Source organism: Notamacropus eugenii, chromosome 5, assembly GCF_028372415.1.
Source record: "Notamacropus eugenii isolate mMacEug1 chromosome 5, mMacEug1.pri_v2, whole genome shotgun sequence".
Lineage (NCBI taxonomy): Eukaryota > Metazoa > Chordata > Mammalia > Diprotodontia > Macropodidae > Notamacropus > Notamacropus eugenii.
In genome coordinates this window covers 374,441,738-374,465,740 of record NC_092876.1, presented here as the reverse complement: position 1 = coordinate 374,465,740, position 24,003 = coordinate 374,441,738, and the positions used below count along the sequence as shown (strand labels likewise).

At 36.9% G+C, this 24,003-nt stretch overlaps 1 protein-coding gene across 6 annotated transcripts in view; it reads right to left on the bottom strand.

The window, feature by feature from the left end:
* Positions 1-24,003, bottom strand: part of ACE2 (angiotensin converting enzyme 2) — an 87,505-nt gene that overhangs the window by 43,330 nt on the left and 20,172 nt on the right. For 3 of the 6 annotated variants that reach the window (XM_072614302.1, XM_072614300.1, XM_072614303.1), the window contains 5 exons: positions 22,724-23,010; positions 19,113-19,407; positions 5,963-6,121; positions 1,325-1,418; positions 333-476 (listed from right to left, as the gene is read on the bottom strand). In XM_072614302.1, coding sequence (XP_072470403.1) covers positions 333-476; positions 1,325-1,418; positions 5,963-6,121; positions 19,113-19,298 — 583 coding nt within the window. In that variant the 5' untranslated portion in view covers positions 19,299-19,407; positions 22,724-23,010. Of the gene's footprint in view, positions 1-332; positions 477-1,324; positions 1,419-5,962; positions 6,122-19,112; positions 19,408-21,722; positions 21,818-22,723; positions 23,011-24,003 lie in introns of those variants that run through there. The other 3 variants (XM_072614304.1, XM_072614306.1, XM_072614305.1) reach the window with 2 other exon arrangements.

Sequence of the window (24,003 nt, the reverse complement as noted above, 5' to 3'; positions counted from 1 at the left end):
CTGAGATCCGTATCTACTCCCACTATCTTCTGAGTGTCCTCTAGATCTCCAAAGCGACTAAATACTTGATTAGGTAAGGTCAGGTAAAATGAAAAAAAAAAAAATTAACCCCGCTTCAGAACTCCTGAAAGGCTGAGACACACAAAGACTGAAGGAAGCAAATTTGCAGTTGTGACAGTTTTTGCTCTTTTTAAGATCTTTCTCAAATACCCTCAGCCAGCAAAAAACCCTAAATTCAGCAAGAGCCTTGATCCCTGGTTAAGTCTTGGAAATGTCGTTGATTTTCATTTCTGAGAAATATGACCCCTCTAGAAGACAAAGTAAAAACTTACCATTTCCTTTTGCGACTTCATTTTTTAGTTCCACGTATTCTTCATATAATGGCCTCATTTCTTTGCCAACTTTAGATCTCCAACCTTCCCAGGCCCATAGCCTTTCATAATAATCTCTACTCTGTTCCATAATTTTGTCCAAACCTATTGCCACAAAACATATGAAAGTAGATATGTATGTATATTTCTGAACTAGACCTAAATTTAGTAACATCTTTAAGTCATTTAATAATTATTCCGAGAAGGCATTAATGAAGGAATATAGAAATTTCAACTCTTGAAAAGTAAGTGAAAATTAATGGATATAGAATTCTTACAGAGGTTGACCAAAATCTTATGAGACTTAATGTGTTTAAATTAATTATTCTAAACATAAATAATCATTGAACACATCTAATTGTTTGAACTGATATTCAGTGCTAATTTAATAGAACCTTTAAAGAAACAAGTCCTTTTTCTACTAGGTGATTAAACATGGCAAATGCCACAAGCTATATTTCTAATTAATCAATTAAAATCTAGTAAGTACCACTATGTGCCAACCATTGTGCTAGGCAGTGGAAATAAAAAGACAAGAATTAAATAGTCTCTGTCTTCAAGAAGCTTGCCTTCTATTAGGGGAGACAACACATTCACATATAAGTATATGTAAAATGAATATGAGGTAATTAGAGGGCATTAGCAGTTATGAAGTTGAAGAATTAAGCTTTGAGGGGAATATGGAGAGTATTGCAGGCATGGGCCAGGGGGGCAGGGGCAGGGAACAAAACCTGTGAAAAGGCGTGATGGGGAGATGGAGTGGTGGCTTGAGTGACGAGGCTGATTTCCCTGGAGATGAAGGGCAGTAATATATACTAAGACTAGAGAGATAGAGGCAGATTACATGTGTATCTATCCCTAAGACATGCGTATATTTCAAAACCTAAAACCCATTCTCACTTGGAAAATCTGTAAACAAATGAGACATCCCTAGTTTAGAAAATACACAGTACCTGGTTCAAGCAACAAACATTCCTGAGGAGACTTTGGGTTGCAGACAGTTCCAGTGCTATAGAGAGTGCTCATGTTATTCAAGACTGTGTTCAGCTATAATCAAAATATTAAAGTGTTAGAAAAAGCGCAACAGAAAATAAATCCAGGATAACTGAAGCTAACATGCTGGCCCTCCATTTGACAACGGAATGACTACTTCATATATATTTTATACAACTAGGTGGAACAGTGTATAGAATTCTGAGCCTGGAGTTAGGAAGACCTGAATTCAAATTCAATCTAAGACACTAGCTAGGTGTGTGGTTCTGGGCAAGTCACTTAACCTTTACATGACCCAAGTTTTCTCATCTGTAAAATGAGGGATAATATTAGCACCTACCTCACAGGAAAGTTGTAAGGATTAAATAGTACAACATACGTAAAGAGCTTTGCACATCTTCAAAGAGTCATATATAAATGCTAAGTATTATTATTATTTTGATAATTAGGCAACCAGGAATGGTAGACAGAGCAGCACACCTGGAGTTGGTATAGCCTGGTTCAAATTTTGCTTCAATTATTTTTTAGTTGTGTGACCCTGATCAAGACATTTAACCACTTGGAGTCTCAATTTCCTCACTGCTAAAATGAAGATAAAAATAACACCTACTTTATAGGGTTGTTGTGGGGATCAAATGAGAAAATACTGTAATGTCTACAACACTGCATTTGCTTCAATCTACCACAGCTCATTATTGGTTGAGCCCATGTCAAAGGAAATGACCACAATGGTCTAGATATAGGTAGCATGTTTTTGCCCCTCAAACATGCATATTTGTATTATTTATGTATTATTTATTATATATTACATGTAATCTATTAGATATATGCAATGTATTTATTTCAGCAAAAGTGTTTCATTTTAGAGATTTGGTCTATATTCTGATCATACCAACCAATTTAGAGAGAATATCTTTGTAACAAAGAGAAGATGTTTCCTGGAGATGAGGGCTTGAGGTACCCAGAAAGAAAGACTAGAAAAGGTTTCTTTTCCCTCTCTCTTTCTTCCAGATTACCTACTTCATCAGCACTAATTTTTCCTGAGAAGATTTAGTATAAATAATGGAGAACTTTAATTTCTTTCCAAAGAACAACATACCATTTCTGCTTCTCCAGCTCCACTACATGAGGTAGTCTAAGGTTTGCTAGACATCATGGTTTTCTAGGGATGCTTTTCCCCAAAGGTATTATTTTCTACCACCCATAAGGCTGAAAATGCTACTGTTCTATGGTGGGAAAATACTACAGTTGGCATTGTGTACTGGTAAGAGAACAGGTGTAGAATGAAATGGTTTGGGTTGAAGACTCCACTTACTAGCTCAACTACCAGCAGCAAATCATTTAACATCTCTAAACTTCAGCTTCCATATCTGTCAAATGAGGGTGTTGCTACTTGTACAAAGCATGCCCTTAGAAACTGTGACATTTTGTGTGAATATCACTTACTGTTATAATAAGTTTGCAGATTCAGAACTGGATGAGATTATGTTGTTGTGCAGTTGCTTTTCAGTCACATCCAATTCTCCATGACTGCCGCTGGGGTTTTCTTTTATAAAGATGCTAGAATGGCTTGCCATTGCCTTTACATGTTCATTTTACAGATGAAGAAACTGAGGCAAACAGGATTAAGTGACTTGCCTAGGGACACATAGCTAGTATCTGAGGCCAGATTTGAACTCAAGAAGATCAGTCTTCTTGACTCCAGGCCTGGTACTTTGTGCACATTGCCACATAGTTGCCCCAGAAGAGACTATAGAAGCCAATATTTCTAATCCAATACCTTCATTTTACAGTTGAGGAAACTGAGAGCCAGGGAGGCCAACTGCCCTAGCAGTATTAAGCACAGTACTTGGAACACAATAGGTACTTAATAAATGTTTATTTGGCTTGCAATGTTGCAAAGTTTCAGGTTCATAAGTTGAGCACCGAAAGGGACGTTAGATGGCATCTAGTCCAACTATCTCATTTTATAAATGAGGAAACTGAAGCCCAGAGAAGCTACTGCACTTGTGTAAAATCACACAGGGCCCAAATGACAAAAATAGAATTCAAATGCAGGTCTATTGACTCCAAATGCCAGGTTTTTTTTTTCCCACTATCATTCTGACTTTCATTATTTGATTTAAAAAAAAAAAAAAATCCTTAATTTCATTGGTAACAGCATTTCCTCCATTGATGAAGGACCCAGTCCCTCCATGTTTATGAATTGCTGTGACCAAAACAATTCATTACCTGGTGGCAGATTTCTGTTGAGGAGCCTTGCTGAAGTCTGCTAGGCTAGTTCCTCAAATAGAGACAGACAGAGCAGCCTTCTTAGCCAGGTAGGATCTGGCCCAACTCTCAAGAAGGGGTTTCATTTTTTTGGTATTTCATCCCCAGAGCCTGGCACAGTGTATGGCACAAGTACTAGGGTAGGCATTTAATATATGTTTGGGCCCATGCCATGGTGCCACATCAGAGTAGGGCTTCAGTGGAGGAGTTGTCATTATTATTAAAAGATTGGGGGGAAAGAACTTTTAGTAATTTTGAACAAAGTGATAGAGAGAGAAAATTTCTGCAGATACAGAAGCTAAAGCCAGTTAATGTATTTAAGGGCCTGGAAGAAACCAGAACTATTAGAGGAAAATTCATAGATGAATATCAGGTAAACTTAAGCTGATGGACATATTGACTTTTTTAAAATTCTTGGTCACTTTGCTTTTCACTACTGTTGTTTCCATGAGTTTTCTTTCAGTCCAAGAGAAGCATACCATGTAGAGCAAATCTGTAGAGCAGTTCTTTGAATGACGTTCACAAGGCTGCTCTGGGTCTCAGAGGAATGGGAAGCCCTATTTTATAAGGTCATATTCAGCATCTTCACTACTTGCAATGCAATTCAGGATCATGAAATGCTAATGAGAACTACAGAGATCCCAAGCAGGAAGCTAAGACAATGGACTAAGAGTTAAGAGATCTGGATCCAAATCCTAGTGTGATATTGAACAAATCAATCCATCTTGACAAACCTTATTTTCCTCATCTATATAATTAGTGTTTTATTAGATAATCCCTAATCTAGTACATAACTAGATAATCCCTCTCTTGTTCTAAATCTTTTGCTAAAATCCTATCTTGCTCTAAATTTTTTGATTCTAAATCAATAAACTGAAATTTACCAGCCAAAGAAGCCACCACAACAAAATAAAAGATAAGAGACCCTAGTCTTAAGGTATCTCTAGAACTAAGGTTTTTTTTTTCTTTTTGAGTTTTATTATTTTTATTTTTTCCCAATTGCATACAAGTTACGTATAAAAACAATTTTTAACCTTCATTTTTAACGTTTTTTTTAATTCAAAATTTTCTCCTACCTTCCTTCCCCTACCCCCTCACTGAGACGGCAAGCAATTTGACATAGGTTACACATGTGCAGTCATGAAAATCTTATTTCTATATTAGTCATTCTATGAAAACACAGAAAAAAAGAAAAGTAAAGAAAGTTTTAAAAAAATAGTATGCTTCTAACTGAATTCAGATTCCATCAGTTCTTTCTCTGGAGGTGGACAGCATTTGAATTGTACTTTTGTCATAGGCCCTCCAGAACTGTCTAGGATCTTTGCGTTGCTAGGAATAGCTAAAAGTCATTCAACAGTTGGCCATTGTACAATACTGTTACTACGTACCATGTTCTCCTGGTTCTGGTCACTTCACTTTGCATTAGTTCACATAAGTCTTTCCAGGTTTTCCTGGAAACTTCCTATAGAGCTGGGGTTCTTAACCTAGGATCTGAGAACATGTTTTTACGTAGCTAGCTAGGTTATAGATAGATAGACAGATATAGATAAATTGATGATGGATAGCAATATCTAGATGTCTATATATTTAATATTTTATTATATTTAATATATTTAATTCTGTTTCTCTATATCATGTCATGATATAGATAAATATACATTCTATGTATTTAAATATATAGATATCTAGATATTGCTATGTATCCATCATCCATCTTTGTATCTATCTCAATCTCTATAGATAACTGTATTGCTATAAGTGAGATGAGCTGCCTGAGATCCCTGAGCCAGGACTAGAACCCATACCTTTTGACTCAGTATTCTTTTCATAGCAATAAGGCAACGAGTCTTCTGTACTAAGCCCAATTTTCAGGGTATCTTGGGCCTTGGTAAGCAAAGTCATATACAAAGCTCCCTTGAAAATCAGTAAGAATATATCTGTAGGTCAAAAATTTTTTTAAAAGGCTAGTTAACACCATCCCTAGGCTTACATTACCTTCTCCTTTCCCCTATTTTCCCCCAAGTATTTTAGCTCTATGGCAGCTAGGTGGTAAAGTGGATAGAATAATGGCCTAGAACCAGAAAGAGTTGAGGTCAAATCTAGCCTCAGATACTTACTAGCTATGTGACCCTGGGCAAGTCACTTAACTCTGTTTGCCTCAGTTTCCTCATCTATAAAATGAGCTAGAGAAGGAAATGTCAAGCCACTCCAATATCTTTGCCAAGAAAATTCCAAGAAAGCATCACGGAGTCAGATGATTAAAAAATAACTAAACAATAATACCATTTTGGCTCTAGTGACCAGCATATCAGCTTTTGCTAACTTACCCGTGCACCCTTCTCATCTGATAACACTGAAGTTCCTTTCTCTTGGAGAGACTTAAGTTGAAGTTTGATGGAGGGATCTGAAATTTCATTTAGTGGAAATATTCTGGAAGTATTGGACTGAGCATTATAAAATGCAGACCACCTGCTTCCTGCTTCATTCTGTAACAAAAAAAGAGGAGGCCAGAATCATTGAACTGCTTCAATCGATGTGGCCCAGGGACGTAGTGCAGCATCTGGGAGAGAATGATCCTTGAGGAGAATCTCATTTTGTACAGGGTCAGGTCTCAAAGCTAGGATTTGGATCCAAACTCTCTGGGATCAAATGTCCTCACCTTTACCCTTGGTCATTATCCATCCAGCTGCTGCTGTTGCTGCTTTGCTCTGCAAACTGGACCATCAAAAACTACACTGAGGAGTTGCTAAGTCACTCAACTCTGAAGCCCCTGCTGGTATATATCCCTATCTTTATCCCTACCCCTTCTACTGTTCACTCTGAGAACTATAACGAAATAAAAATTATCATTGCCTCTGGCAAAAGTGTGTCTGGCCTGATGTTCCCTTCACTATCCCTGAGACTTTCCAAACTATAAAAACCTTCCCTGGCTAACACTCCTAAAGAGAAGTGTCCCTATTTAAACAAGTCTTTTGAGAGCTGGTGCCTGTATTTATATCCCCATTGCTTTCTACAATGCATCATACATAATAAAAACTTACGAATGGATGCAAAATACTCATTCATTCATTCATTTCTTCATTCTTAAATAGCTTAATTCTCATTACTTCAAGGTCAGCGCTCAAAGGTCAGGGTCAGCAGGTCACATCTGGTTAGCATACCTCATGACCAGACTTTCCCATCAGTCTAGTCTTTAGGAGTGTAAGTTCCTTCCCTTAGCTGTCTGGGACTGCAGAGTCTTAGAGTCCTTGTCTTTATCAACTTGACATTATTACAATGGAGCTAATCAGTTATCAAAAGAACAATTGTCAACTATTAACAATCATAGGAAAGAATTCTTCCAACCCTCAATAACAATTAAAAATACAAATCAAAAACAATCCTGAGGATTGATTTCACATTCATCAAATTGGGAATGATGGCAAAATATGGGAATGGTCAATGTTGGAGGAGGTGGGAAAGAGAGGTACAATTAGTCATTGTTGGTGGAGCTGTGAATTAGCGCAATTCTTCAAGCAACTTGGAATTGGGTGAATGGAGTGGCAAAAATATCCATACTCCAGAAATTCTACTGTTAGGCATAGGCATAAGCATGCTAAGGAGGTCACCGAAAAAAAGAAAGGATCAATATGTATCCAAAATATTTATGGCAGTACTTATTTATGCTTGTAAAGAATTGAGAAAAAAATAGATGTACATCAGTTGAAAACTGGCTAAACAAATTGTAGTACATGATTGTAATGGCATGTTACTAGATGATAAGAAATTATGAGCATGAGTACAGAGCAGCATGGAAAAATTTTCATGAATGATGCAGAGTAAGCAAGGCCAAGAAAATAGTGTTATACAAGAACTACATCAACATTAATGGGAAGAGTAACAACCACAAAAATAATCACATATGAATACTGTGAAATCATAAAGAACAAACTCGATTCCAAAGAAGAGACAGATATGAGAAGCTTCTTCCTATACCTTTGCAGAGGTGGAAATGGCCCATGGTGTGAAATGCTGAACGTAGTGTTCGATCTTTTAATGTATTTATTATATCACTTTTGCTGGGTTTTCCCTCTCCTTTAAAAAAATTCTCTGTTATAATGGATGACTGTTTGGGAAAAACAGAGGAGGAATTTGAGGGAAAAATCTAAGTGATAATAAAATGAAAAATATCAATTAAAAAACTATTCCTTTAAATTGGGGTTTGTGGACACGACTTAAGGGGAAAACCCTTGGGAAAGTGACAAACTCTTAATACCAATGTTTGAATGAGATCTCTTTCACAGGACAAGAGAATATACTTGTATTACAGATCTCTTAGAATTCCCATTGACTTCCTAAAGCCTTTTAAGAATGGAAATTCCAAGAGCTCTATGACACAGCAGACTCCTTCTCCTATGAAAGAAATTTCACCGGGTCACAGAACTGGTTTCAGGAGAGATTCAATAATTCTTTTTGAAAAATTTCAAAATGGTTTGCCATTTCCTTCTCTAGCTCATTTTACAGATGAGGAAACTGGGACAAAATTTTTGAAAAATTCAAAGATTCTTTTTGAAAAATAAACATAAAATATGTGCAAGGTCATCCAATATGTTCACCATTTGGGTAGATTTTTGTAAATCTATCCATATATTTCCTGGTTTTTCCTTAGAATGCTACCAAGCAGATAGGCTTCCCTAGTTTTATAGAGTTCTCCCATTTCCTATCTTCCTCAGTCAAAAACCCCACTTCCATCTGCTGTGGCAACTAGGACTTGCTGTACCTTAAATCAAATATCAAAGATCAGATGGATACCCATTTGGAGCAAAGCTCCAGACTGAGATCTGTGACAGAGACAGAAGAAATATCAGACATAGTCCATGCCCTTTAGAAATTTATGTTGGGGCAAGAAAAAAAACATTTGATGTCTTCAAGTCAAACCCTTCATTTTACAGGTGAGGCAACTGAGATGCAGAGAGGTGCCCATAAGACAAGACATATACAAAGAACATTTAAATAATAGTGGATGACTATGTGACTGAGTACTCAATAAGTGGTTTATAGGCAACTAATGCTAAAGGAATACAGAGGGGAGGAGATAAATATGGGACAACATTATTGGAACAACTTTCATGAAGGTAGTAGGACTTGATCGAGTCTGGATAAGGCTAGGTTAGGATTAGGTTAGGTTTTTGATCAGGTTAGGTTAGGATTAGGTTAGGATTTTGATAGAAAAGGGTGGGGATGATAGAGCATTCCAGGTATGGGAAATTGTATGAGAAAAGGTAAGGAGACAGGAAACAGCAGGAGTAGTTTAAAGAATAATGAAGGCACCAGCCCAGATGAAACAGAATATTTATATTGGGGGGGTGGGGGTGAGGGAAAGGAATTAAGATTGGAGGAGTAGACAGAGCAGATTACTAGAGCCTTATCTCTGAAGAGTTTGAAAATGTTTCAGTAGTGGAGGTGTTGTAACATGCTCCAAAGTGTGGGGATGGGGGTAAGAGGGAGGGGTCAAAGAACTGAAGTATGACAAGAAAAGGTGTCTGTGGCCATGACTCCAAAGGGTGTGTGATCAGTCAGTTAGAGAAGGATGAAGTTGGCATTAGTTACACCCCACCCTTCAAAGGATAGCCAATGTGGGGCTTGTCTCTAAGATAATCACACCTAGTCTTTACCCTAACACTGCCACTGCCTTCTCTCATCTCTAGACAAGCTCTCAATATCCCTCATTGTGAGCCAGCTTTTGTCCCTCAGGTAAATTATAACCCAATTTATGACCCACACATCAACAGCAGAATCACACAGGTGCCACTGGGAAAATCCCATTCCTTACCTCCTCAGATCCCCTTATGGCATCTGAAGGAGAACAGTGACAGGTGAGTAAGAGCCTGACTACCCCTTTTCATTGCAGAGGGCTAAGGGTGCAGGATATATGACCAACACAAGTTTGAAGACTATTGCTTTAGAATAGAAATCTGGGACCACTGGTGAATAGTATGGCTTGGGAAAAAAGAGGCAGGAAGAACTACAGCATCATTTCAAGTAATGGGTCTAGAGTGGGAATCATAAGGAGGGAGACAGATATTGGTTCATATCAAGATAATCCAAGTCCCTATTGGCCTAATAGAACCAGAGGAAGAGGAGTAAAGTACAGAAGTGGAATGCTGGATGCAAGATTTGGAGTCTAGTTAGGCTCCTCAGCAAAATCCCATTCCTTATCTCTCTCTTTACATTTCATTCCTTCCACTATTACCACTTCCAAATCCAACCCCAAGTCAAAAAATTACAGGATTAGCTTGCAAGTAAATATTCTATTAAAATTTTTAAATCTCTAGTACTTATAGAACTACTCTCTTAGTTGCTTCAATTGCCTCTCGTCTTTATTTTCAGAATAGGTGTATTTATAAAGCTTTTTGCTTCCATCTAGTACTTATAGCCTCACATCTCTGCACTTTAGAAGTACATCAAAATCATGGCTCTTTCTTTATACTCTCCTTTTTTTTACCTGATGATTTTCTTCTCTCTTCCATGCTATTCTTTGTAATGTTATTTTAAATGCTTTAAATGTCCACAATCTATTGCTACTCATTCAAAACAAAGTGAAGCCCCACACAGCCTCTTTAAGAGAACAGAAGACAACTCCTATACCCAGGCTGTACAATTCAGGAGAAAACAGATTTTTTTTTAAATGAACTCTCCAAGACCACAATGTTTGTCCACACAGCCCCTATGCACTGTAGAATCTTAAAGATAGAAGCTTTTCCTTTCTTTTCATACACTTATTAAGAAAGAAAAAGCAACAGGAGTCAAAACAAAAGAAATCTTGGCAGCTCTGAGGGTTGGTGATTCTGGAGGTATTTATGTTTTATCATTCATTTGTCCTGTTCTAGAATGACTAAAACTCAGAAGCATATTAGGAATCCTCTAACCAAGTTCCTGGGCAGCTAGATGGTGCAGTGGATAGACTGCCAGGCATGGAATAAGTTGGACCTATCTTTCTGAGTACAAATCTGGCTTCAGACACATACTAGCTGTGTGATCCTGAGCAAGTCACTTAACCCTGTTTCCCTCAATTTCTTCATCTGTTAAATGAACTGCAGAATAAAATGGCAAATCATGCCAGTATCTCTGCCAAGAAAACCCCAAATGGGGTCACTAAGAATCGGTCACAACTGAAATGACTAAATAACAACAATCATAGCAATTAGTACACAGAATAATTCAGGTACTCTGACTACATATCCTTCATACTTTTGGTTGTGCTATATAGTCTGTCAATGGTGCATGGCCCAGAGACTGAAGTGAAACAGTTCTGTGACAGTTTGTGCCCGGACACAAAGTGAAACAGTTACGTGACAGAGGGAGCCTTTCCTGGTCTTACAATAAAAGTGGTAGGGAAGAAGAAGAGTTCAGACAGTCTAAGAATTTCACAGCTGTTAGACTATCTCTAAACATTAACTTAAGTGCAGGTACTCTAGCCGTGAAATCTTTGTCCATGTGACTTGACACACTATTGTAACAAGTGAAACACACTGGGAGTTATCATGCTGAAGTAAATGAAGCCAGAAGGCAAATGGAAGTCACAGCTAAATGGAAGGGAAGCACACAGATTCCCCTTAGACAAGAGTCAAGAAAGGAGTTGGCAAATTGGTCTCATACCGAAAGGCAAAAAGAAACATCATTTCAGGAGATACTGGGTCATCTCAACTTGCAAAGTTCATGATGAACATAAACAAATTTCAAAAATAATTGCAGCTTATGCTCCTTCCTCTGTTGCAGGAGATGGAAAAGGTAGAGACATGCTACAAAGAACCTGATAAGATCTTCCAACCCAACACACATTCCTATTTTAGGAGTTTCTTGGCTAAGAAGGGGCACAGAAGAAGTAAATTATGTTGGAAAATATGACTCTGGCTTGAGAAACTAAAGAGGCCAAAGTCTTGTAGATTACTCAGAAGACTTATGCTTATGTCTCATGAATATTTCCTAGTTGGCAGTATCTTAGCAGAAAGGAAATAATTGGTTGTGGGAGTCATATCAGTCAGATCGATTAATTAGAGTGAAGGTTAAAACTGACATTGGATTAGAAGAAAAGATAGAAATGAGAAGTTACTATAAATAATTTCAACAGCCTCCACTTATTCTATGCAACTAAGACAAAAAAAATGCTTTAAAACAGTAGTAAATAGGAAAAGATAGATATATAGACCTTGATGATCATCATTTCCTGAAAGAAATGAATTGATGTAATGTGGGCAGCTAGGTGACTCAGTGAATAGAGTGCTGGCCCTGAAGTCAGGAAGACTCATTTTCCTAAGTTCAAATCTGTCCTCAGACACTTACTAACTGTGTGACCCAGGACAAGTCACTTAACCCTGTTTCTCTCAGTTTCCTCATTTGTAAAATGAGCTGGAGAAGGAAATGGCAAAACCACTCTAGTATCTTTGCCAAGAAGACTCCAAATGGGGTCGTGGAGAGCCAGACACAATTGAAAACTACTGAACAAAAATAACGTGGGATTCCTAATAAAAGATCAATTAGAGTTCTGAAACTACTTTAGTCAACAAATACCAAGTCAAGAGCCAAACCAGGCTGGAATGCAAACTCATCTTTAAGGCACTTCGGAAGGAGGGAGAAAAAAAATTATTATGCCTCAAAAAGAGTGAAAATGAAAACAAGTCCATAGAAAGCTTGGTGTGAGACCCTCCGAAGCGAAGTAATTCCATGAGCATCCAAAGATGCTTATAGGATCATAAATTTAGAGCTAAAAGGGAGATCTGAGAAACCCTTGAGTCCAACACCTTCACTTTACAGATGAGGACACAGAGGCCCAGCAAGGACAACTATCTTATGTTAACTGTCTTAAGGCAGGGACATGGCAGGGAGATAGAGTGCCATTCATGGATTCAGGAAGACCTGAGTTCCAATCCCACCTCAGACACTTCACTAACTGTGACCCTGGGTAAATCATTTGATTTCCTCAACAGTAAATAGGAAGAATAATAGCACCTATCTCCCAGAGTTGTTGTGAGGATTAACAGTTGTAATATCTGGAAAGTGCCTTGCATATGGTGGGCATTTAATAAATGCTTTCTTTCTTTCTTCCTTGTCCCAAAATCACAAAGCTATTAAGTGTCTAAGGCAGGACTCAAATTCAGGTCTTCCTGAAACCAACTCCAGTGCTCTATCTACAACAACACCTAGGTGCTTCAATGATGATGAAACTGTTAAGTGGATAAAAAGTAGATAGAAAATAGAAAAAAAATTGGCATTATTTCTAGAACAATGATTTTCAGCACCAGTGACAAGAGAATATCAAATGTGCATCCCATCACCTCAGTTGCTCATATTATAAGGAAGTTAAAATAGTACTAAATAATAGTTTACAAAGATGAAATTGGGAAGAGAGAGTCCATTAGACCAGTAGAAAGCAAGGAAATCTATGCCAAAGGCAACACAATCTTGAAAGTATTGAGAGATCTTTTTATAAGATAATTTAGGGGGAAAAAAGTTCCCCCCCCAAAATGGAAAAAAATTAAGATAATACATTGCTCTTAGAATTTTGAACTTGCAAAATCTTTTTGGAAAGGTTTACAACTATGCAGTACAAGTTATAAAAATAGTCATACCATTTAGTGCAATAATTCCACTGTTGGAAATATATCCTAAAAGTAGAATAAAAAAGCTATTTTGGTTTTTATTTTAATATTTTTAATTTTATTATTTTAAAAGCTATATTTTCAATTTTTGAAGTATTATATAGATATACACATTATATACATATATATAATTTTAGAAACAGAAGCAATAATAGAATGGTAGAATAATAAATTAATTGCAATTAATTAAACCCTTCATTAAATTAATGGTAGAATATTAAATTCTATGTCTAATTGTAGAATATTAATATAATAGAATACAAATAAGACTGAAAAGTATGAAGAAAACAAACAAGCCTGAACAGAACTTATAAAAATAATGCAAAGAGGGAAATAAAAGCAAAACCAGAAGAATAAGGAAAAGTGAATAAAAACGAATGGACAAAAATAGATAGAACAAAGTCCTTATAAGGACAGGGAGTGACTGACTAAAAAAAGTGTTTTGATACTTTATATCTTAAAATTAATTAATTTAAAATGTTACTAAGCAAATGAGCCAAATGCATTGAAGTTTAATATTAATTCCATAAAATATTTAAATTTAAAAAAGAAATTATGGATGTCATTCTCTAAGAAAAGAAAAAAGAAAGAAAAATCAAGAGAACATCAACAACCCCCACCCTTGCTTTTTCATCCTTATAAACTCTATATAGGCATGATCTACACATATATTTAGGGTATCCTTAATGAAAATATAAGAAGGAAGTAAGGCTTTTATACATAACTTTAGAGCACACCATGTTGTCAGTCATGCAACTGACTGAAAAGGGGTAATTAATATAAGAGGAGTTAGCTAAGTGGCTCAGTGTATGGAGTGCTGGGCCTGGAGTCAGGAAGACCTGAGTTCAGATCAGTCTCCAACACTTATTAGCTGTGTGACCCTGGGGAATTAATCTCTTTTGTCTTAATCCAATGGAGAAGGAAATGGCAAACCACTCCAGTATCTTTGCTAAGAAAACTACATGGACAGTATAGTCCATGGGGTTGCAAAGCGTTGGACACAACTGAACAACAATGAATTTGAGTTCAATTTGTTTATATCTATTGACTACCAAAAAAACCCTATTTTATTTGGTAGAGCAAAGCACAGTCTTAAAAATCTCTCCTTCAGCAAAAAGCCTCCATATATGTTAAGGTCATACAAGATTTCTTGAAAAATGCAAACAGAGATAACTGTTTAATGACTGCATATTATTATAAAGAGAAGGACATATTCTTGCCCAAGTAATAGCATCCAAGTTGTGTTCTGAAAGGTCCAAATGGAACAAAGGATCCCCTAGGGATGTTAAATTCTTCCAGATGCTCTTGTTTGTGGATGATACTGTCCTAGTTGAATCAAGTCCCTGCGTATTATAGGACCTCCTCTATGAGATCCAATTAGTTACATCCAGAATTGAATGAAAGGAAAAGAGCAAGCTGGACTGCATCTGGGAATGTCCTTTTACAATCCTGGGCTGCTGCATGGTGCAAAAACCTACTCTTTTTATTACAAATATTCTCCCAGTGATTGCTATATGATTGCGGTGCTTGGATCATCATGATACCCAAAGAGTCACAGTTATAGGTAATAGGACAATAGAGAGATGTACATGCTGGGTACATCTTATTTCCCTTTGAAACCCAAATGCAACAAGTGACAGAAGGGATGTCACTGAGGCAATGTAAGAGCAAAAAAGTAGGTGAAAGAATATTAACAGATAGTTTCAGTGCTTCTCTGGTGAGAAGAAAAAGACCTAGAGGAAGACCTTCAGAATGTGAGGTGAATCCTGTGTATGTTACTTGAGGAAAAAGACTGACTTTGCATACCCTGGTGCCTGGCACATAGTAGCCACTTAATAAATAAATAAATATCCAAATTTATTATTTATTAATAAATAAAAATTGATTCAATCACTCTTTCCAATGCCTGGAAATAATTCCTTGGAGCCTGTCATTTTGTAAGAAGAATTTTACTATCTTCCTCTAACACTTGCCAACATAGTACCATCTATGCTGGTCCTCCTAATTGGACTTCATCATATACATTTTTAAATTTAAAAAGATAATTTTGAATATTTTTTAAAAGTTTAATATGAATAAATAATGTCCAATTCATAGTTGTCCTTTGAGATCATAGAGGTGACTCCAAACCAAACAGGGATCATTGTGCCTTCTGTCCTCAAAGGGCATCACACAAATGCAAGCTCTTGCTTAGTCATTAGGGGCCTTTTGCTCAGTGTTAAAAATAACATCGCTTCTGAGCAAGGACTTCCTCTCAGGCTGAGAAAGGAGATTTGATCATTAAAATCAAAAAGCTGATCATAAAATAGCCTACACCCATTTGTTTAGCACTATACTAAGGTGGAAGGAATAGTGGATTTGAAGTTGGAAAACTTGGGTTCAAATTCTGGGTCTTCTTGCACTCGGTGTTATCTTGGATGAGTTCCTTAACAAGCTCTCTGGTCTGCAGTTCCTTATCTGTAAAATTGCTCAGTGATCTTAGTCGGTCTTTAAAAAAAAAAAGAATCACTAAGCCTCCCTGGATTTTTAATCTGTAGGGTAAATAAGGCTTATCTTATACCTGATGCTATGTTAGCCTGAATGGTACAAAGGACCTCTTTCTTTTTGTTAGGAAGACCTAGATGTAAGGCATATTCTGATACACCCAGGGGGAAACTCTGAGTGAGTTTCAAAGAGTATGCCAAAGAATATGACTGATAAGTAATCTCTGAGACTGAGTCAAATCCATATAAACTCAAAGCTTCAGTTCTCAGCCACAGATCATATCATGGGTCACATTTGCCGCATGCATTCTCACTTATGGTGAAATAAGATGCAGAGTCATCTTCAGGGGATCTGTGAGGCCCATTTGTTCCCCAATTTCACCTTAGGCACATGAGGAATGAAAATTTCTCCATTCCTTCACTGTAGATTTTCTCCCTCAAACATGCTTAATAAGGAACACAGGGATAAGCTAATGACCCATCTTTGGGTGCATTTACCTTCCCATGCACATATTTCTTGTGAACACAAGAAAAGAGTTTGTGACCTAAAGCACACAGGACCATCTAATTCTCCAACTTTGACTTTTTCACCACTTGTTCACCCTTCAGTTTATGACTGTCCACCAGGAAGCACAAATAGGCTTGTGGTCATAAGCAGTATCTATGAGAAAGAAATATTTCTCTTTTCACCCACGCTACTTAGAAAACCACACACTGTGTATCTAAATATCCCATTTTTCTTTGAAAATGGATAGATTCCAGCTTACCATTCATTTGATGGGTAATATAATGGAAAAAGGACACAGTTTTATGTAGACAAGAAACCCGGGTTCTTCTACTAGGTGGTGACCTTGGACAAGACACTTAAGCTCTTCATGCCTCAGTTTCCCCATTTGTCAGATGGGGAGAATATTTGTACTACCAACTCATCAAATGAAAGTACTGTGTAAATGTATCATGGGCAGGTACTTAATGCTCTCTGAACTTTGTATCTCCACTTATACGTAGCGCTCTGCACATTGTATCTCTGCTCATGGTTGCACTTAACTGTCTAGTGAATGAATGAATTTATGGGTTGGCATTCTTCCTATAATGAAGTCAATATATTTCTTTTGCTTAGCTAGGTAGAAATTCTTCTATGTGTTTTATGCGTCATGACTTGTTGTTTCTGCTCTAGTAAATAAGTATAGGTAAAGTGATAACAGTATAATAGTTAATGATCCAAGGATTATTTCTGCAAATATTTCTACTTTTCATTTCGTAACAAGTGTTAAACCCTGACATCCAGATACATAGTACAAATATTCTCCATATCTCTCCCCATCTGTTACAGTTAGCCATAAGCTACTACCACCATGACTAATTAATTGAGCCAGTCATAAAACAATGAAAATTAATAAAAATCATACTATCATTTAATCACTATACAGAAAGAAGCCAAATAATTCATAAATAAGAGAAGATGCTGTGTATTAAAAACTAAAGTTTCTTTCATTCATCCATTTATTCATTAGCCATTTAAGCACCTGCTGTGTATGGAGATACAAAGTTTCCTTAAGTCACAATCCCTGGTCTCACAGAGCTTAAATGAGCACAGAATATTATGTGATAAATGTATCAGAAATGTACAAAACATATCCTTCTGGATGGAAGATTTGACAAAAAAAATAGAATGCTATTTAAGATCTAAAGTTACTGATTCTCCTGGGATTAAGAAGTTTGGGAAAAGAAGGAAAACGACAACAAATCTGCTTTCAACTGAGGCCATAGACTTTAGAATGACAGGTAGAAGGGGGAAAAGGAACAAAGTAAAAAGTACACAGCAGAGAAAAAAAGAAAACTTACAAGGAAGCAAAGAAAAGATGGACCCGCTCTCCATGCAAAGTGTAATACTTATTATATTACATAGGCTTTCTTGAAATGGAAATTTATTGATACTTTGAATCCTCTCTTACATTCTGTTGTGTACATGACATGCTTTTTTTCTTTTCTTATTTTGTTTTTGTTTCAATATTTAAATTTATAATGTTTCTTTTTCTTTTCTCTATTGTGTATTTGTTTTAGTATTTAACATATAGATATTATTTTTTTAAAAATCAAATAGAATGACAGGTAGTCAAATAAGCAAGTTTTCCTAGTCAGTCAACAACTTACTGTGTACCAGGCATTGTTCAGTGTATTTATTAGTCACATTCTAACAGGACACAAATTTTTTTGAACTTCTGAGTCTTTGTTTGAAAAGCATTGTATCTAGGAAGTACCACAAACTCCTATTCTCAGGTTCTATTACCTTACTTTCCAGCACACTTTATTGCCATTCCTGATAAATCTGGCAGAGAAGTCTAGCAAAGGAGTCTTCACTGGTCTGAAAGATATCCCTTTGGGATCTGCCACTCAACCTGAATTGATTTGCAGACCCTAGACTTCTTCTTTCTGTCTCTCATATTTGGGGACTAAGAGGGAATTTGGGAAACTATGGGGAATGAAATACATACTTTCATGTTCTGGAGGACAAATGAGTTAATTGTGACAGGAGATTAAATATGCCTTCTCTTAATTTGCAATGAAATGCTTACTTATACATGCCAGGCAGAAATATCATGGCTTTCCCAGGACATCTTAGGATCTATGTAAGATGGTTTAAATATAGTTCTGCTTGGAGGCCTCTGGATAGACTGGGTGACCTTTGGAAGTCCCTTAGAGCTCTGTGACAACTAGGATAAGAATTCCCAAGTCCCCACTTATCCAGCATATGGTCAGGGCTTAATTACTAGCTAACCCTTTCACTAAGAATAAGTTAGGATTCTCTACAATTCCCCATTTACACAAAGTTGTATATATACTTCTTTTGACATTGAAGATTGAGTCATTATGAATTTAATAACAAATCACATTTATTTAGAAAGGCAATGAAATTGTAAGGGAGATGAGAACTGCAGATGCCAACTTGTATGAGGCAGAAGCTAGTTTACTGGAAACTGGCCAGAGACTGCTCACAGGCTTATTGATTTAGAGTAGAAGGGACCTTACAGATTAATGAGTCTAAACCCTTCATTTTACAGATAAGAAAATTAAGGTCCAAGAGAAGATAAGTGATTTGCTTAAGGTCACATAAGTGGCAGAGCTAGGATCTGAATCTAGAGCTAGGAGCTCTTGCTACCATACTACAATAAGGTAGTTACTCATTCCAGGAATCTTGAATAAGAGAGAAGAAGATGAAAGGCCCTCCCCCATTCCATTCAAAATCCAGCTTGACTGTAAATCTCATTTTTTTTTCCATTTTGGTAGTTGTGATACAATTCAATCTCATCTCTAAAAAAAGCAACAAATACTCATGCATAGTCATGAGAACTCACCATCTTTTGGACATTCTCATCAGTAATATTAGTGTTATAATCCCAAGAAGCAAGTGCACTTTGATGAGATAGCTCTTCTGCTTCCTTGTTAAAACTTTCCAGAAATACTTTAGCTCTTTCTTCAGTAGAGAACTGAGCAGCAGTCACAGCCACAAGGCTGAAAAAGAGCCAGAGAGGGTCTAACATCTTTTCCTGTGAGCCAAGATCTCATCCACTGAGCAAATTTCTCTCAAGCAAACCTCTTCATGGGCTTTTCTCTCCCATCAGCCTTTGAACTTGGGTTGGGCGCTGAGAACTTAAAAAAAAAAAAGGCAGTAAATAATCTGTTGAACTATTACAGTTTCCATCCAGGAAAAGACACATATAAACAACTTTAAGAATGATTACAAAGAAAAAGAAAGAAAAAAGAAAGAAATCAGGTAAACAAATGTTAATTATTAACTTGAAAGAACCATAACACTAGTAGCATTTTACGATCTTATCGAAAGCTTTTACTTTTAGTTAATATTTCTCTAGAAAGCTGTCAAAGATACACTCAGGGTCCTATGGTGTGACAGGGTTTTCGAAGAAAGCCAGAGTTATGACCTAAAAGGTAGCTGAAGCATTGTAATATTCACTAGCAAATATTTTAAAATGGATGTGCCCCAGTTGCACTCAATGTTCTGTGATAGACAGATGGCTTTTTAGACAGTATGGTTTCAATTATTTTAAAAAAGGGAGATCTTGTAGGAAGAAAATAATAAGATGAATGGTGGATATGGCACTTAAAATAAACACATGAAAGTGCATTATTTAATTAATTTGGGAAAGAAATAATTGTAAGCACTTTATTCTGTAGACCACTTTCCCATCATTATGTCACTATAGAGCAAGCAGCTTTTCCTGGTCCACCATCTTCTAATGCCCTCCCATCCAGTTAACTTGTATCTGTTCTGTATGCATCATGCACATTGTTGCTGCTCAGTTGTTTTAGTCAGATCTGACTCTCAGTGTTCCCATTTGAGGTTTTCCTGACAAAGATATTAGAATCATTTGCTATCTCCTTCTCCAGCTCATTTTGCAGATGGGGAAACTGAGGCAAACAGGATTAAGTGACTTGCCCAGAGTCATACAGCTAGTTAATTGTCTGAGACTAGATTTGTACTCAGGTCTTCTTGATCCCAGGCCTGAGGCTCTATCCACTGCACTACCTAGCTGTCTGCATGGGTACATACCTGTCTACATATACATGTCATATTGTCACTCTTATTAGACTAACCTTCTTGAGGTAGGGACCATCACTTTTGTCTTCTGAAGAGTACCAACATGTTCATCTCCAAAGTACGTTCATTTATTCATTAAATATTTATCACAGGTAAAAGATGGTGTATTGGGTGCTGATCCTTTTTTTGGTCTGGATTTATGATTTCATCAATATAAGGAACTCTTTTTTTAAAAAGTAACTGTCTCACTTGCATCTGTACTCCCAGTGCTTAGCACAGTATTTGGCACCAGGAAATAATTAATGCTCGCTGACTTAACTACAAGGCAGATTATCAACTGTTCCCCAGTGAAGAGATTCAGAGATTTACCTAGGGCACTGAGGGATGAAATGACTTACCCACGGTCACACAGCTGGTCTGAGCCCAAAGCTGTACTTGAACCAAACCAAAGCTATATGAGCTATTACAATGCAGAAACATTTTCAAGCTTAACTCATCTTCCTTTCCAACTTACACCAAAATAGCCATCAAATGTTCCTTATCCTACATTTGTGCATTTCCCTCCTTAAAATAAGAGTTTTCTGCATTGGTCTTTACTAATGTTGAGTAAAGTACAAAGTTTAGATAAGATGGGGTTCTCTGTCTTTAGAAAACTAAGTCTAGCTATTTAATTGTTACAAGGAAGGGCTTTTGGGAGGGAGGACTTTCAAGGTAGTAATAAATAAGAAAAAGAAAAACTGTGTAAATAAAATATTTAAAAATGCATTAAAGGGGTACATCAGAAAGGGTACATAAAGAACATTTTTTACTACCTTATTAAATTTAATATATACTTTTAAAAAATAAAATGTACATGGCAGAAGCTATACCATTTGATGCACAGTCCTAGGTGGTATAATGGATAGAGGACTAGGTTTGAAATAAAGAAGACTTAGACAATAACTGACTGTGTGTCCCTAGGCAAATCACTTCACTCTGTTTGCCTCAGTTTCTACATGTGTAAAATGAGCTAGAGAAGAAATGACAAACTATACCAGTACCTCTGCCAAGAAAATCCCAAATAGGGTCATGAAGACTCAGACAGGAGTGAACAATAAAAACAACAAATAAATAGAAATATTTGTTTGTAACTGTTAAGGTCATAACAAAAAAAAAATCAAGATTCAAGAACTTCAGTCTAGAAGAGAGATAAAAAATAGTATTACATGATAAGTTCATTAAAGAGCTATTTGATATCTGAGAAGGAAGACCATAACTGACTGGGAAAAATTTCATTTTTTTTTTTGTTTCTGAACATATTGATTTCCTATCAATGGAGTCATTTGACCCTTGAACATTTTTAAAATTCAAATCCTAGTCTTACACAGTATGAGTTATCACTCCAATCTAGAGTCAACACAAAACTTACTAAGTTTGCTCTCTAGTGCCTCATTCTAGGCATTAATGTGTCAGACATAGTCAAAGGCTGTTTGGTCCCTCAGATATCTTCTTCCTTTTCTCACCTATTAAAAACCCACCTAGAATGAGAAGCTAAAAATGCTGTCACAAACCAAAGAACTTGAAGAGTTCTCATGTTTGTTCTCAAGATTCTAATTTCTCAATGCCAGGACAGCCCCTCCATAAATGGAGAACCCAGAGTAGAAGTCTTAGAATCAGAAAGCAGAAAGTGACCTTCAATCCAAGAATACCTCATTTTACAGACGATGAAACTGTGTCTTCTCAAACCAAAATGGTTACTGTACAGGATGTCCACCAGGCCTGAAACACTATGTTCTCAACTCTGCCTATTAGAATTCCTACCTGCCTTGTAGACTCCTTCAAAAGGTCTTACTTGATCCGCCCAGGTGTTACTACCCCTCTAACTCACTGTTATTTGCGTACAGCCTGTATTATCCTATCTGCTGTCTCATTAGTAGAATACAAGCTCCTTGAGAATAAATTACCTCACTTTTTGGTGCCCCTACACATGATACAGTACCTGATACAATAGCTGCTTAGTTAATGTTTGTTGGTTGACTTACTATGGGCTTATAATCTTAGAACTATCACAAAGACTGAATCATTCTATCCCCAGGGAAGAGATCCTTATAATGGCTGAGTGTTCACATGGAAACTTCCTCTCCTCTCCCTTAATTCATAGGTGGCACTGGGACTGGAGTCAGGAAGACTTATCTTTCTGAGTTTAAATCTGGTTCACAAATCACTTAATCCTGTTTGCCTCAGTTTCCTCATCTGTAAAATGAGCTAGAGAAGGAAATGGCCAATGACTCCAGTATCTTTACCAAATAAAAACCCCAATGGGGTCACAAAGAGACTGAGGAGGATCAACAGCAACAGTGTTTTTAATAAAATTAATTAAATAGCTTAGTAACAATACAAAAAGGGATAAGGAGGTAAGGTGATTCCTACCTTCCGCGAAGATGGTATGGTTAGTTCTGACTTTGTTTTGAGCGAGCAAGGGCTGTGCAGGTCACCAGCCTCACTTCTCCTCCAGAGTCATCTGAATCCAGTGACCAGATATTCCTCAGGATGACTGGAGCTGACCCAGGATGCACTGGGAGACCTTGGGCCCTTTAGGCCAATTTCAGGTATTCATTTAGGGTGAGGTAACACCCATTCATTGAATAGGCATGTTTAAGAAGTAGGCAGGGGTGGCCCCTTTAATGAGGCAAAGAAAAATGAAGAAAGTCTTCAGTCTGAGAGGAAAACAACAACAGTTACTATTGATAATCACTCTGAAGCCAGGGGGGTGCAGATAGCCCTTAGGTAGGTGCCCAGTTTGGGAAGGGAAGGAAGGAAGGAAGGAAGGATGAAGGAGGGAGGGAATGAAGGGAAGAGAAAATAAAGGAATATTCAGATTAACAAAAATCCTGCATGTAATTTAGTAGTTACCATCTCTAAAATGAAGAATAATCTCATTTATGCTAAAGGACAGTCAAATGCAGATGTTTTGTAATGCCAAATCACAAAATGTACTTCTCTCCTCTGCACAGAGGTGAAGACTAAGGATGCAGAATGTCACAGTCACTGGTGATTTTGTTCAATTGTTTCCCATGTTAGAAGAGAGGGTTCAAAAGTTGAGAATTGGGGAATAGAAAATAACTGTGATGTAAAAACAAAAAGCATCAAAAACACTGAGGGAGAGATATATAGAGAGAAAAACAATTGCTGTTTACACTCATTCTTAGTTAGATATGTATATGGATAGTTGGATGAATGTAAATTACTTCTAAGAGGCAAAAGACAGCCAGAAGCTTAACGGAGGAGAAACAGCATTGAGTAGGGCTTAGAAGCACTATCTTCTGCAGTGCCTAAAAGAGTAATTTTGAATGTGTTAATGTCTTTGGAGGCCAACTATCCACATTTGTAAAAAGGAGACAATAATTCTGAACCACGCACCTCAAATGACCAGGAAAAACTCTTTGTGAATCTAAGAGAAGTGCTTTTGTACTGGAAGCCTTTGTAACCATAAAGCATTCCATGAACATGGGTTACTTCAATAGTTATCTATAAATACATGTATATCTCTATGTAGAAAGAGATATACAGAAACTTGTTATTCATCTGGCCGTCAGGGAATGAACTGTTCTCAATAAGTGAATGTTCCTGGCAACCTATGCTCATTTCATTACATAATGAAATTTTATTTTTTTCAAAAATTTAGCCTGTAAAATGGATCCTGCAGATGA